The 14,908-nt window shown below is 35.7% G+C and overlaps 1 protein-coding gene across 5 annotated transcripts in view; it reads right to left on the reverse strand.

Annotated features, from left to right (window-relative positions):
• Positions 1 to 3,864: 3,864 nt before the first annotated feature.
• ZFYVE16 (zinc finger FYVE-type containing 16) overlaps positions 3,865 to 14,908 on the reverse strand; it is a 64,386-nt gene continuing 53,342 nt past the window's right edge. For 3 of the 5 annotated variants that reach the window (XM_073014654.1, XM_007976688.3, XM_037982146.2), the window contains 4 exons: positions 10,382 to 10,544; positions 9,441 to 9,546; positions 8,439 to 8,606; positions 3,865 to 5,985 (listed from right to left, as the gene is read on the reverse strand). In XM_073014654.1, coding sequence (XP_072870755.1) covers positions 5,827 to 5,985; positions 8,439 to 8,606; positions 9,441 to 9,546; positions 10,382 to 10,544 — 596 coding nt within the window. In that variant the 3' untranslated portion in view covers positions 3,865 to 5,826. Of the gene's footprint in view, positions 5,986 to 6,975; positions 7,155 to 8,438; positions 8,607 to 9,440; positions 9,547 to 10,381; positions 10,545 to 14,908 lie in introns of all 5 variants that reach the window. The other 2 variants (XR_005234607.2, XR_012092735.1) reach the window with 2 other exon arrangements.

The following is a 14,908-nucleotide window of genomic DNA, read 5'->3' on the forward strand; positions in this document are numbered from 1 at the left end:
TTCAGCCAGGTATGGTGGCTCATGCCTCTAATCCCATCACTTTGGGAGGCTGAAGCAGGTGGATCACCTGAGGTCAGGAGTTCGAGACCATCCTGACCAACATGGTGAAACTCCTCTCTACTACAAATACAAAAAAAGTAGCCAGGCGTAGTACCATGCACCTGTAATCCCAGCTACTCCTCGGGAGGCTCAGACAGGAGAACTGCTTGAACCAGGAGGTGGAGGTTGCAGTGAGCTGAGATCACACCACTGTACTCTAGCCTGGGCAACAGAGCAAGACTCCATCTCATTTAAAAAAAAAAAAAAATAGTAAAGAAAAAAGAAAATCTCTTTATTTCATCTTCTTTCCTAAAGAATATATTTGCTGGATAAAGGATTCTGTGTTGACAGTTTTGCTGCTTTTTTAAAGCACTTTATAAATGTTGCTCCATGGTTTCTGATGAGAAATCTGCCATCACTGAAATCTTTGGTTCTCCTATATACAAAGTATTGTTTTCTGCCAGTTGCTTTCAAAATATTTTCTTTACGCTTGGTTTCATCACTTTGATTATGATGTGCCTGGGTGCGGTTTTCCTTTTTGGGATTTGCTGTGCCAGTAGACCTGTTTTAAATAGAATACTATGTAAATGTATGTAAATACTTGTCTTTTGCCAAATGTTTGGAAGTTTTCAAGTATTATTTCTTCAGATATTTTTTTCTTCCAATTGTTCTTTTTGGACTCCTAAGACATGAATATTAGACCGTTTGATATTGTCCTACAGATCGCCAAAGGTCTTCTCATTTTTTTCACTTTTTTCTCTTTGTCATTCAGACTGGATAATTTCTGCTCATGTATCTTCAAATTTACTGACTCTTCCCTCAGTCATCTTCATCCTGTTGTTGAGACCTTCCAGTAAATTTTGTTATTGTATTTTCAGTTCTACAATTTCCACTTGATTCTTTTTATAGCTTCTATGCTGAGACTTTTAGCTTTCCATTTATTTTAACAGTGTTTACCTTTACTTTATATATTTCCTTTGGAGAAATGTCTTCTTTACTTTGTGTAGCATGATTAAAATAACTAGTTTAACGGCCAGGTGTGCTGGCTCATGCCTGTAATCCCAGCACTTTGGGAGGCCCAGGCAGGCAGATCACTTGAGGTCAGGAGTTTGAGACCAGCCTGGCCAACAGGGTGAAACTCAGTCTCTACTAAAAATACAAAAAATTATCTGGCCATGGTGGTACACACCTGTAGTTCCAGCTACTCAGGAGGCTGAGGCAGGAGAATCACTTGCACCCTGGGGGTGGAGGATGCAGTGAGCCAAGAGTATGCCACTGCACTCCAGCCTGGGTGATAGAGACTGTCTCAAAAATAAATAAAACAAAAAATAAAATAACTAGTTTAAGTCTTTTTCTGATAATTCTGACATTCGGGTAACCTTAGAGTTGGCTCTTGTTCATTGTCTTTTCCCTGGAGAGTTGCTTAGGTTTCACTAGTTCTTTGCCAAGTAATTTTGGATTGTTTCTGGGATATATTTGGAATATTATGATATTCTCTATCCTGTTTAAATCCTCATAAGAATGTTTTTGTTTTGTTTTTTGTTTTAACAGACCATCAATCCAGTTAAGTTTCAAAGCACACATCCTGGCCATTTTTTGGTGGCTGTGGTTCCAATGTTAGTTTTCGCTGCCTTTGTTAAGCTGTTCTTTGCCCCAATTGTGCACCATCTGGTGGCTAATCTGAAACCTGGACAGTGGCCTACACTGTAATTCAGGATTCAGAACCTTTGCTCACCTTGCTTCTGCTGAGTTTCACACATACACAGCTTGGGAGATGATCCCAGGATTTTATTCACAGTTTTAAGGGTTCTTTTCCTTTAGTTCCCTCCTATTTGTGATCTTACCTATACTCTGGTTTCTAGAACCCCATTCTTGGTTTCTGGCCAGAAAGTCAGGGCTTTAGCCTCCCCATACCATTGCCAGTGTTTTGCCCTGCAATGTCTGCCGCTAGTGCACCAGGGGTAAGAGAAGAGTGATACCTCTTTACTGCTGAGGGATTGATGTAGAGCAAGGAAAGTCCAGAAGGTTCCAAGTCATTTCCCATGGTGTCTACTGTTGGGGAGGTGGGTCTTACTGCATCTTTCCTGAGGCTTAGAATAGTACAATTAAATTAAAAACGGTTTTGCCCCATAGCCTCTAACCTCCTTTCTGGTCCTCTGACTAGAAAGAGCAAATTGCTCCTTGGACTCTTCTTCTCTGTCAGCTAGCATTTCCAGTTGTCCTGTTAAATGTCTTTTTTCTTTTTCCTTTTTATTTATTTTTTTGAGACAAGGTTTTGCTCTGTTGCACGATCACAGCTCTCTGAAGCCTCAACATTCTGGGCTCAAGTGATCCCCCCACCTCAGCCCCCATGAAGCTGGTACCACAGGTATAGCCACCACACCTGGCTATTTTTTTTAAATTATTTTATTTTTTAGAGACAGTGTCTCCCTGTGTTGCTCACTCTGGTCTCAACCCAAGCTCACGTGATCATCCTGCCTTGGTCTCCCAAAGTGCTGGGATTACAGGTGTGAGCCACTGCACCTGGCCCTGTTATGTGTCTATGTGTGGATTTTCTAGTTTATTCTGTTTGGGATTTGTCTGGCTTCTACAATGTGTGGGGTCATGTCTTTCATCAGTTTTTAGAATTCTGCATTCTATCTAAGTATTTGCTCGGTCCTATTCTCACCTCTCCTCTCACAGCTAATGCAACACATCAGAATTTTTCACTGTATTCTCTATGGGTCTTCTGTTTTTTTCCAGCTGTCTCCCATGTTGCTCTGTGAATAGTTTCTCCTGAGTTATCTTCCAGTTTATAAATTACCCCTGATTGGCTGTGTTCTATTACATCTATTTACTGAGTTTTAAAGTGCAGTTTTTAATGCATATTCTTGAAATGTTTATATTCAGTTCTTTCCCAGATTAGCTCCACAACTTTTTATAGTATAGTTTCCCATTTCCTGCAAGTACATTCACACACCTGACTTTATTTCCTTAAGCAAAGAAAACAAATCTAATACCTACATCTGTGAGTTTGTTTTCATTGCTTCAAGTAATTCTTGCCTCTGGAATCTAGTTTCCTTATATGACTACTTATTTTTTACTATGTGTTACTAGACATATTTGAAAAGTAATTTGAGGACTACAGTGAAATTACTTTTCCATGGAAAGTATTTACATTTTACTTTCTCTGTCACCCGGAGGCATTACTAGTGTGGGAACACCTTAAAGGAAGTTCAGTGCTTAAGATTCTTTAGATCACTGGGGCAATTCTAAACTTGCCTGTTCTTTTACATTGATTCTTCCACCTCTGATTCATTATCATCCTAAAGGTAAAACTATTTGGGGATCTCAGCCTATTGTGTGCAGGGTCTCCTGTTATATGCATCACCTTATATGGGCCCTGAACTTTAATTTCTGTCCCCCTCACTCATAAGGTTGTCAGAGTAAGGGTCCATGCTCGCTTCTCTTATTCTCTTTACTTTTGGACTAGGCATTCCTTATTGTCTGGAAAATCTCTTTGATGTTTTAAGATTATTCTTGTATTTTAATCAGGAATTGTTTTCAACAGGAACATGATGTAAATATCCAAGCATGCAATTTTCAGAAACAGGAAGTTTCCCACAATTGAATCTTTGTTCCTACATGGCCAAATCCTACTCTTTTTGTTGTCATGCTCTGCACTTAAGCGCATACTACTTGTGGCATGGAATCCATAAATGTTGATAAAGAACTATGTCTAATTTTGTCAGAACAATTAATCATTTTTAGAAATTTTTGCTTAGAAACCTGGTAAAGTGCTCTGCATGTAGCAAGTATAAAAACACACAAAGTTTGTTGAACAGCTGCATAAAACACATGGGCTAGATTTTACTTCATATTTCAAAATTCAGAGAAAGAGAGTAGTATTAAAAGACATAAGCCAAAAATAGATCATTGCAGACTGAGTACAAAGAACTATTCTATTTCTTCACTCTTAAAAAATTAAAATTTCAAATTACGTACCAGTGACCAAATAAGTAACATTCAGAAACATACTATATATCTACAAAGAATACTTCAAAATGTGCCTCCAAACTTCAGGCACATAATTCCAATTTTTATTGAATGTAGAGATTTTAAGAAAACAAATCCAAAGCTATTCCATCATGGAACAGCCCTCTACCATTTGGTTATTTTAAGACTGTGCAGTTACTTACACGGCAGAATACACACACTATATTAAGAAAACATAAATTGGGTTTGATATGCAATTGTTTTCATCTTACACCATTTCAATACATTTCACAAATTATAACAGGTTGTCATTTTAGTGAATATCTGCAACACTTTACATTGTTCATGAAGTAGCTACTTCCAGAAGGCTGATATTCTCCTCCAAATTGTCTTTGGCTAGTACTACAGATGTGATTCAGTCCAAACTATATGCCCAAACTGATTAAAATTCTCAGTCTCTCCTAGCTTGAGACCTCAGATCCTGAGTTATAACTTTGACTTGATCTTCAAGTTGAGATGCTTCATAAATATTTTTCTTAAAACAGGGCTATTTAACATAATTTATTTTTCTTGAAATATATCAGTGTTTTTGATACAAAAACATATTACACATAAGAATATTTAAAGCATCAAAATAATGATTAAATTTTCTACATAAATGACAGGACTACAGTATGCCCCCCACTTTTTTGATGTTTGAAGAGGAAAGCTCTGTAACAATTTCAAATACATAGGATTTAACTTATGTTAATATCCTGTTATAAAAAATAACTACCATATAAAGAATTTAAAATATGCAAAAGTAATTAGTTCATTTAAATTTATACTTATACATTGGTGTCAGTGAAAATATGCTGAGTTGCCAAGAAATTTCTAAGGATTAAAGTGGAAGTAAAAAAACCTGTTTCAGGCTTCATTTATTGCTACATAATGACTACTTCAAGGGTCATCTGGCCTGTCGTCAGTCACTCTTAGAAGTGGTAAATACAGTGGTATACTTTGGAAAGAAAGGAGGAAAAAAATAATGCACTGTGATACAAAAATATTACCTATATATAAATTATTAAAGATTTATAAAACATTCAGAATATGTTCTTGCTATAAAAACAATATACTTAAATATAGAAGCAAAAAGTCCTGAAGCACCCACAATTATTTTAATATCCATTTAATCAGGAAAAACTATATATATATGGATATATAATACATACATATGTAATAATTTGAGAAGAAAAAAGGCAAAATTCTGATTTTAATCCAAAAAGAGTTTATCTAATTATGGAGGTAGGTCTCCACTCCAATTATACAAATAAGTTATCAGCTTTATTCAAAGAATTATAAGTCTAAGATCTCGAAACTGGTTTTTGTGCCACTGAAATACAATTTTGACAGACTTTAGAAACCAGTACTCTAACTGGCATATACACAAAACAGATATTTCCTTCATAAGGTTACATCTGAAAAGAGCCTCATTAAAATCATTATTGGCATAAAGAGGTATACCTAAGTGCAGATACTTTGGCTTAGCATTTAAATAACACAGTAAATGCTACAAATTTCTTAGAAGAAATCTTTGTCTTTTTAGTACTTAAATTAATTGTAAAGCTTCAAAAAGTATGGATCTCTTAAATTTTTAGATATTTAAATATTGTGCTAATGATTTGAAAAGATCATTCCTGCCTAAAGAGCAAAGCTTATGTGTTTCAAAAATCAGACATATTTATACTTTTAGTGTTTGTGGCATTTCAGCTTTAGTGCTGGAGTTAGTTTTAACAAATTAGGTTGCAATATGTAATACGGCACATTCTTTCACTAAAAAAGATGTTCTATAATGAAAAACACTAATTCTATTTCTAATGGTAAACTAGAATTGGAGGTCCCACCATGGATCACAGGTATCAGAGCACTATCAAGATCATTTAGATAATGCTGAGGCAGAAGTTGGCCTTCAGATCCTGCCTGAAATTCAACCTGGAAAAAAAAAACATCTTGATAAGAAAATGAGCAATCTTGTCTAGCTCAGAATGTGAATATAAAATAAGTGAAATATTTTAAAATATCAGTTCAAGCATGTTAAATAAAATATTGATATATTTATTTTAAAAATTCTACATTCTCCTGTATCTTTTATCTGTCTACTACATAAATTATAATTGTCCCTCCCCATATATCATAAAGATAAAATTCCACTATGTCATACTTTATGTTTCCTCTAAATGAACACATAAACAAATTAGAGGGATTAAGCTTTGACTAACTGCCGACACTACTTAAATTAAAAACCCCATGGTATTAAAAATACTTAAATTTCAAATTTGTTATTGCAATAATATTTAATATTAGACTCTAACGTTGGTGCAAATTACATTTTAATACATTTGGCTACAAAAAAATTTACGGTGCTTACTCAAATAACAAATAGTGGGTGCTTCCTTGAAAAGCGGGCTTTTAATAGTGAGATAAAAACAAAACCCCTTTTCCAGTGAGAACTATGAGTAAAACATATCCTGGCTGGAGAAAAGCAAACCTTCAGCATATGAACTCACCCATGTTTAGATTAACTATTCTAATGAAGTCTGATTTGAAAATCTAAATTGGATGTTGGAAAGAGTTACTTGGATGTCAGAAAGAGAACTTTCAGTTCAAATCCGTTAGGAAAATAAATATTCCTATTCCTAAAAAATTAGAAATATTTTCCTAACAGATTTGAACTGAAAGTTGAAATAAAAACCAATTGTTTTTACATGCAAAATGATTATCACTCCTTGTTAAGAGAAATATGCACTAAAATAACACCGGGGGCCAGGCGTGGTGGCTCACACCTATAATCCCAACACTTTGGGAGGCCGAGGCAGGAGAATTGCTTGAGCCCAGGAGTTCAAGACCAGCCTGGGAAACACAGTGAGACCCCATCTCTTTAAAAAGTAATAATATTAATAATAATGCAGTATTATTTTTTACCTATCAAATTGTCCAAGTTCAAAAGTTTGATTATATACTTCTTTGATAAGGATGTGGGGGAGGCCAGGTGCAGTGGCTCACATCTATAATCCCAGCACTTTGGGAGGCCAAGGTGGGCGGATCATGTGAGGTCAACAGTTCAAGACTCGTCCAGCCAACATGGTGAAACCCCATGTCTGCTAAAAATACAAATATTAGCAAGGTGTGGTGGCACATGCCTGTAGTCCCAGCTACTTGGGAGGCTGAGGCAGGAGAACTGCTGGAACCCAGGGGGTAGAGGCTGCAGTGAGCCAAAATCATGCCACTGCACTCTAGCCTGGGTGGCAGAATGAGACTCTGTCTCAAAAAAAGGATGTGGGGGAAAGAGCTCTCACAAATTGCTGGAGGAAATAAATATAAATTGACATAACCTCTATATGGGATAATATGGTAACATCTATTGAGTATATACTCAGGCCTGGAAATTCTCAGAATTCTTCTTATAGATATACTATGTAAAAGCAAAATATTGTGGACAACCTGAATGTCTATCAACAAATATCAAATATGCACGAATAACGAGTTAGATAAATTATGGTACATTTATATAATCAACTACTATGCCACTTATAAAAAAAATGTATACTAGTACTAATATCTTTAAGATATATTAAAGAAGGTAAAAAATCTGTAAAAGGGGGAGATGAAAAAGGAGGACACACACTTATTTGCTTGTACATGCATAAAATCACAAAGAATACATAAGAAATGAGTAACACTGATTGCTTGACCGGAGAGGGAGGATAAAGAAAAGTATGGAGGTGAACTGATGGGTTGGATGTCAACAGTAGGAAAGACATTTCCAAGGCTGTTGCCTTATACAACTCTACTGGGAACCATTTACATTGTAGTCTGGAGTTATTATCTCGAGTCCACCAGTTACATAGAATACAGTGTGAATGCTGCTCTCTGCAAATATTCAGTGAGGTGGTCCTGTTATATATATACTTTTAGACTTTTAAGATTTTAAATCATGTACATATAGAATCTAGCCAGAATAAGTAAATTTAAAAACCTACCTATAAAAGGCAGAGTAGTCATGGAGAAGGGTTCAGTAAACTATGGCCTACAGGCCAAACTTGGCCCCACTGGGTAAACAAAATTTCACTGGAACATAGCCACACTTATTTGTTTACATACTGTGAATGGCTGCTTTCCCAATATAACGGTAGTGTTGAGTAGTTGTGAAATTTGAAACCATACTGCCTACAATGTCCAAAATAGTTACTGTCTGTCCTTTTACGAAAAAAGTTTGCTGACCCCTGTTGTGGAGATTAATACAGATAATATATGTGAAGTGTGTAGCACACATTTGATGCTCAACAATTTTCATTCTCTTTCATCTCAAAAGGTTGAAGAAAAACTTCACTATTTTAATATGCAATACATTCATTTCAAAAATACATCACAAAAACAGGCCTCACCATATCAGTGTCGGTGGAAACTCTGAGTCCAATTTTATTCATCCCATTACTCTTTAGAGTTTTCAGGTGAGGGCACAGGGCAGCACTACAAGCCATGGCTATTTCTTTTGCAAACTGATAACAAGTTGATAAAATAGATAAATCCTGGTCCTTTAGAAAGTAGAACACCTGAAATATATTTAATTAGGCAACAAGTCATGATTAAAATTAAAAGTAACTTTAATGCAACAATTGCTGCTTTCAATTCAAGTTTAATTAAATTCCAATGTAAAGTACCATGAAAATCATTAGTTGTGAGAATTCAATATCAATAGCTTGATCTGTACTATAAGTAAAAACATAAAACCAAAAGTTATGGTAAATATGGAAACGTCTCAGCAATTTTTGCCTGAAGTTAATTTGTAGCAAGGAAAGCCTTATTAAATCAGTATGAGTCTATCCTGTAAAGAACACCTATATGAAGTTAAGATAAAACAAATCATGTTCCATTGTGCCTATATTCTCTATAGGTTCTATTTTGCACATGTAATAAAATCACAAAGAATGCATAAGAAATAAATATGAGGGGGAATAAGGAGGTAGACTAAGGAGTTGGGGGTCTATAGTTTCATATCCTCTAATTTAAAGAAAATACTAAAGCATGAAAAAATAACTTTCATATGTGAATGCTGATTATAAATAAATGACAATAAAATATCTTATTTTTCATAATATCTGAGGAAAATGAAAATATGGTCAAGTAACATATTACAGTACTAAGATGGCAATGCTGCCAACACAGATGGTAGGCAGTACCACCATTTGATAGCCTGAACTAACCCTATGGAAATCCAATTCTGGTGTATAAAATGTGTCTGGGGTGGAAATGTGTGTGTCTCAAAGTGTAGCATAAAAAGTATAATAAGCTACGCATAAATATTTAGAGGTTGAGTATGCACAATCTCCAAAGAACAAAAATCATACTGAAACACAGCATGTAAAGGGACCTTCTTTCTTAGCTACCTCGGTACACTTTACAATCTTCTCATCAGTTTCAAAATCTGCTTCCAGTTTTATTTTTTCACTTGGAAATCCTTGTAATGATATTCCATCCACTGAACTGGTAACACTATGAAATAAAACATAATACAATAGAATTATTGGCACCAATGTGTCTTTTGAAATGAATTATTAGATTTGAACAGACGGAATGAGAGAAAAAATATAAAAGAAGATACCTCCATTATATACAAAATAATTAAATCTGTAGTTCATATTCATTTACCAAGATTTCTTGATTGTGTAGTAATCTTTTTTTGTTCATCAATAAATTATATCTCCTTTTTCATATGCCCAATTCAGACCTGAAGTTTAAAATACCTTAGATAGTCTAATAAAAAAGCTGCCTCATGAATTCAAAAACTCTGTTTTGGAATCCTTCAGCCCTCTTCTTCCTTCTTTGCTCCAGACCCCTTAGCCAATCTCAAAAAAAAGAAAGAAAATGGGTAACTGAAGAGAGGAAGGAGTGGCAGTAATAATCTGTAAGGCCTCTAATGTAATATTATTAAATTCAGTTGTTTGTATTTATAGTGAATCAAAATAATACAGTATATATCTTCCAAAGGGAATCTTTTACTTACGTGACAAAAATAGGTACCATCTGAAAGAAAAAGTGTCTTGCCTTTCTCAGCTGTGGCATCAAGCCCACACTGCTACACAATGGATATTTCATCATCAAGCCCCTCCCAAATAGACCATCCTGGCCCAAAAACCACACCACCATTTATGAAGCTAGTTAGGTACATGTTTGAAAAACAGATTGCATTCATTAATTTGAGTAAAGGCATTTAAATTGATGGTATAAAAATTGATTCGTTCATAAAATACTTAATTTTATTAATAGGATATTTTAATCCTGCACTTCCCTTCAAATCAATTATATTTTAGAATTTAAAAATTCCTACCCTTTGTTTCCTTTTTCTTCAGCATCTACCCAGCAGATATCCACGTATTCTCTCAGGTCTACTGCATCAACTTTCCCACATGTAATTTTAAAGTCTTTCTGCTCTCGTAAAGCTAGCCGCAAGCCATTCATGGTCTCTGGAGTTATTTGTACCATTAAGCCATCTAGAAATGAGAGTAAGTTTCACATTTCTTTTGCCAAATACCAATGTGTATATCTAAGCCATAAAATTTGCTACCAAAATATGTTCTGTGTAAGAGTCAAGTTTTAAATCATTTGCTAATCATCTTAATGGTTGTTTTCCACTAGGAAATAAGTATTTTGCAAAGTTAAGAATTTTTTTTTAAGGTTGAAACAAAGACAAGAATTTCTGCTTCTGGCTATGATGAAATAACTCGTACCAGATAGCCCTTTCATGACAACCAACCCTAAGACTAGATAAAATATATGAGATAACTGTTTTTAGGTTCTGGACAATAGGCAGTGCAATACTGAGATCCCTAGAGGGAATCTGAAGAGGTTAAGCCCACAGTTATCTCCAGGCACAGAGAGGAAATTATTCCCAGACAGAGAGCCCTTACTCTCTGCCCTGGGCTCTCTGCCTGGGGATAATTTCTTCAAGGTGACACACTAAGTCTACAATGGCCCTGTTGGCTGAGAACTCAGAGATAAAGAGTTTGGTGAAGTCTAGAATCTGCAGTCAGGACACTTAAGAGTGGGGCACTAGAAAACTGCATGGAAGACTTTGAAGTCTTTGGACTAGAACTGGGGACACAATAACAGAGTGAGACTAGATGAGGCTTAAACATAGCGTAGTGTTATAGCATGGGGAACAGAATGGAGATAATAGAAGTTAAATAATGTCGGGGAATTTGGTCATGTGGACCAACCAAAGTGAATAGACTTTATTAACACCTGATTAACAAGCATTGTAGACAAGCCAAAATGAAGCCCTTACAAAATCTATAGGCAAAATAGATTTGAAGACTGAGTACTGTCAAATTAGTGGGGACTGGGAAACACCTTAGGATTTCTACAAATCCATCTTAATAAAGTGAAAAATCAAGTCTATACAAAGTCAAGGTTATCAACCATGAAACTGCCTACTAAAACATAAACAAACCTTCTTCAGCAAAATGTAATTGAATCTAGTTTCTAAAGCATGTAACAATGACAAATACACAACCAAAAATTACTAGACAGGCCAGGTGTGGTGGCTCACAAATGTAATCCCAGTGCTTAGGGAGGCCAAGGAGGGAGTATCTCTTAAGGCCAGGAGTTCAAGACCAGCCTGGACAACACAGTGAAACCCCATCTCTACAAAACATTCAAAAATTAGCCAGGTGTGGTGGTGTGCACCTGCAGTCCCACCTACTCAGGAGGCTGCTGCAGGAGGATCACTTAGCCCAGGAGTTCAAGGCTGCAGTGAGCTATGACTGTACCACTGTACTCCAGCCTGGGCAACAGAGTGAAAGCCTGTCTCAAAAAAAAAAAAAAAAAAAAAAAAAAAAAAAAAAAAAAAAATTACTAGACAGAAATGAGAAAATGTGACCCCTTCGGCAACTGAAGCCAACTTCAAGACGGCCAATTAAGCATATAAAAATTTTAAAAGAGCTATAATAAATATATTCAAAGACAGGCTGGGAGCAGTGGCTCATGCCTGTAATCCCAGCACTCTGGGAGGCCAAGGCGGGCGGATCATGAGGTCAGGAGATCGACACCATCCTGGCTAACACGGTGAAACCCTGTCTCTACTAAAAATACAAAAAATTAGCCGGCCATGGTGGCAGGCACCTGTAGTCCCAGCTACTCGGGAGGCTGAGGCAGAAGAATGGCGTGAACCCGGGAGGTGGAGCTTCCAGTGAGCCAAGATCGCGCCACTGCACTCCAGTCTGGGCAAAAGAGTGAGACTCCATTTCAAAAAAATATATATATATACACACACATACACACATACATATGTATGTATATTCAAAGACCTACAGGAAACACATTCAAAGAATAAAAAGCAAATATGGGCTAAATAAATGTATAATAAATCTTGAGAGAAATACCAACTGGAAAAAGAAACAAAAAGAAATTCTGGAACAGGAAAGTACAATCTAACTAAAACTGAAACCTCAAAGGATAGACTTAACAGTAGACTAAAGAAGGCAAAAAAAGAACTGGAGAAAATAAAGAAAAATCAGAATAAATAAAGAAAAGTATCCAATCTGAAGAACACAAAGAAAAAACATTGAAGAAAAAATGAGCAGAGCATCAAGAATCTATGGGATGACACAAAACAATCTAACACACACGTACATATATTTGCGTACACACACACACACACACACACACACACACACACTGACAGAGTCCTAGAAGAAGAGAGACTGGGATCTAGGCACACATAGTTAAGCTGATAAAAAACAAATATAAAGATGGTATCTCAAAAACAGACTGATGCCAGTGGCTCACACCTGTAATCCCAGTATTTTGGGGAGGCTGAGGTGGGAGGATCACTTGAGTCCAGGAGATTGAGACCAGCCTGGACAACATAGGAAGACCTCATCTTTACAATCTTTTTTTTTTAATTAGCCAAGCATGGTGGCATGTGCTTGTAATCCCAATTGCTCAGAGGCTGAGATGGGAGGATCGCTTGAGCCCAGGAGTTCAAGCCCCAGCCTGCACGACATAGTGAGACCTTGTCTCTACAAAAAAACAAAACAAAACAAAATAGCCAGGTGTGGTGGTGTGTGCCTGTAGTCCTAGCTACTCAGGAGGCTGAGGTGGGAGGACTGCCTGAGCCTGGGAGGTTGAGGCTGCAGTGAGCCATGATCATGTCACTGCACTCCCACCTGGGTAAGAATGAGATCCTGGGTGAGAATGAGTCTCAAAAAAAAAAAAAAAAAAAAAAAAAAAGAAAGAAAGAGAAAGAAAAGAAATAAGAGGAAAAATATTTGGATATCTCAAATTCCATTATCAGAGTGACAGATATGGCACATAAAAATGAATCATAAAAGTTCACTTCTTAAAAGGTATTAATTGATAAACATGGATCCAGACAGGTGTGCTTATGATTATTGCTTCTGTTATATTAAGAGTCCCAGTCAGTAACCAAAATAAATAAATAAAGAGTATAAGAATTGCAAAGAAAAAAGCAAAATTACACAATTTGATTATATAATTTTAGCTACATAGAAAAGTCTAAAAGAATCTACAGATAAATTATTATAAACAAAAGTATATAATGTAGCTGAATATAAGTTTAAAAATGCAGAGATAAATTTATTAATACATACCAGAAACAGATTACAATTTAATTTAATAAGATACTATTTACATCGGCAATGAAATCTATAAGGTAAAGGAATAAATCAAGAAAATATATACAAGGCCTAAACCAAAAATCACAAAGTCACATACCACAAAACAACATTTCAGTCAATGAGGGATCACATATACAACAGTAATCCCATAAGATTATAATACAGTATTTTTTACTGTGCCTTTTCTGTGTTTAGATATGTTTAGATACACAAATGCCATCATATTATAATTGTCTACCATATTCAGAACAGTAACATGCCGTACAGGTTTACAAACTAGGAGCAATTGGCTATACCATATAGCCTAGGTATGCACTAGACTATACCATCTAGGTTTGTGTAAGTGCACTCTGTGAAGTTTGCACAATGACAAGATTGCCTAATGAAACGTTTCTCAGAATGTATCCCCATCACTAAGGAACATATAACTGTAGATTTGAAATAAGGTGAGAGTCTACTATATGGATAGGAACACTGAAAATGGAAAATGTGCCAATTTTCTCAAAATTAAGCTAATGATTTAATGCAACCCCAAATAAAAATTCCCATGGACCTTTTGTAAACCTGACAAGTTGATCCTAAAATTAATATGAAAAATCGAAGGATTTACACTGGTCAGGACACTACTGAAAAGAAGAATAAAGCATATGGGTGCCATCAACCTCCTGAGTAGCTTGGGGTGCAGGTGCATGCCACCATGAAGTTTTCATTTTAATTGCTGTAATTTTGAACTCTAGAATTTATATATTTTTCTTATAATTTTATCATTTCTATTACTTCATTGATATTCTGTTTGGTTAGACATCATTCTCATGCTTTCCTTTGGTTGTTTAGACAGAGTTTCCTTTAGTTGTCTGAACGTATTTTAAATAATTGATTTACACCCCTTGTCTTGTAAGTGTAATGTCTTTGTTTCCTTAGGGACAGTTCCTGTTACTTGCTTTTCCCTTCATGTATAGACCATATTTTCCTGTTTCTTTGCATATCTGGCAATTTTATGTTGAAAATGAGACATTTTCAGTAATTAATGAGGCAACCCTGGAAATCAGATTTTGTCTTCTCCACAGTTTGTTTTTGTTGCTGTTTGTTGTTATGTGGCTTTTTTGAACTAATTCTGTAAAATCTGCATTCTTTGTCATACATATAAGTCTCTGCTGAGTTAGCTTATTAGTTGTCTAATTATTGAACTGAGATAACCTTAAATGCCTGACACCAAT

This window comes from Chlorocebus sabaeus, chromosome 4 (genome assembly GCF_047675955.1).
Source record: "Chlorocebus sabaeus isolate Y175 chromosome 4, mChlSab1.0.hap1, whole genome shotgun sequence".
NCBI classification, from domain to species: domain Eukaryota; kingdom Metazoa; phylum Chordata; class Mammalia; order Primates; family Cercopithecidae; genus Chlorocebus; species Chlorocebus sabaeus.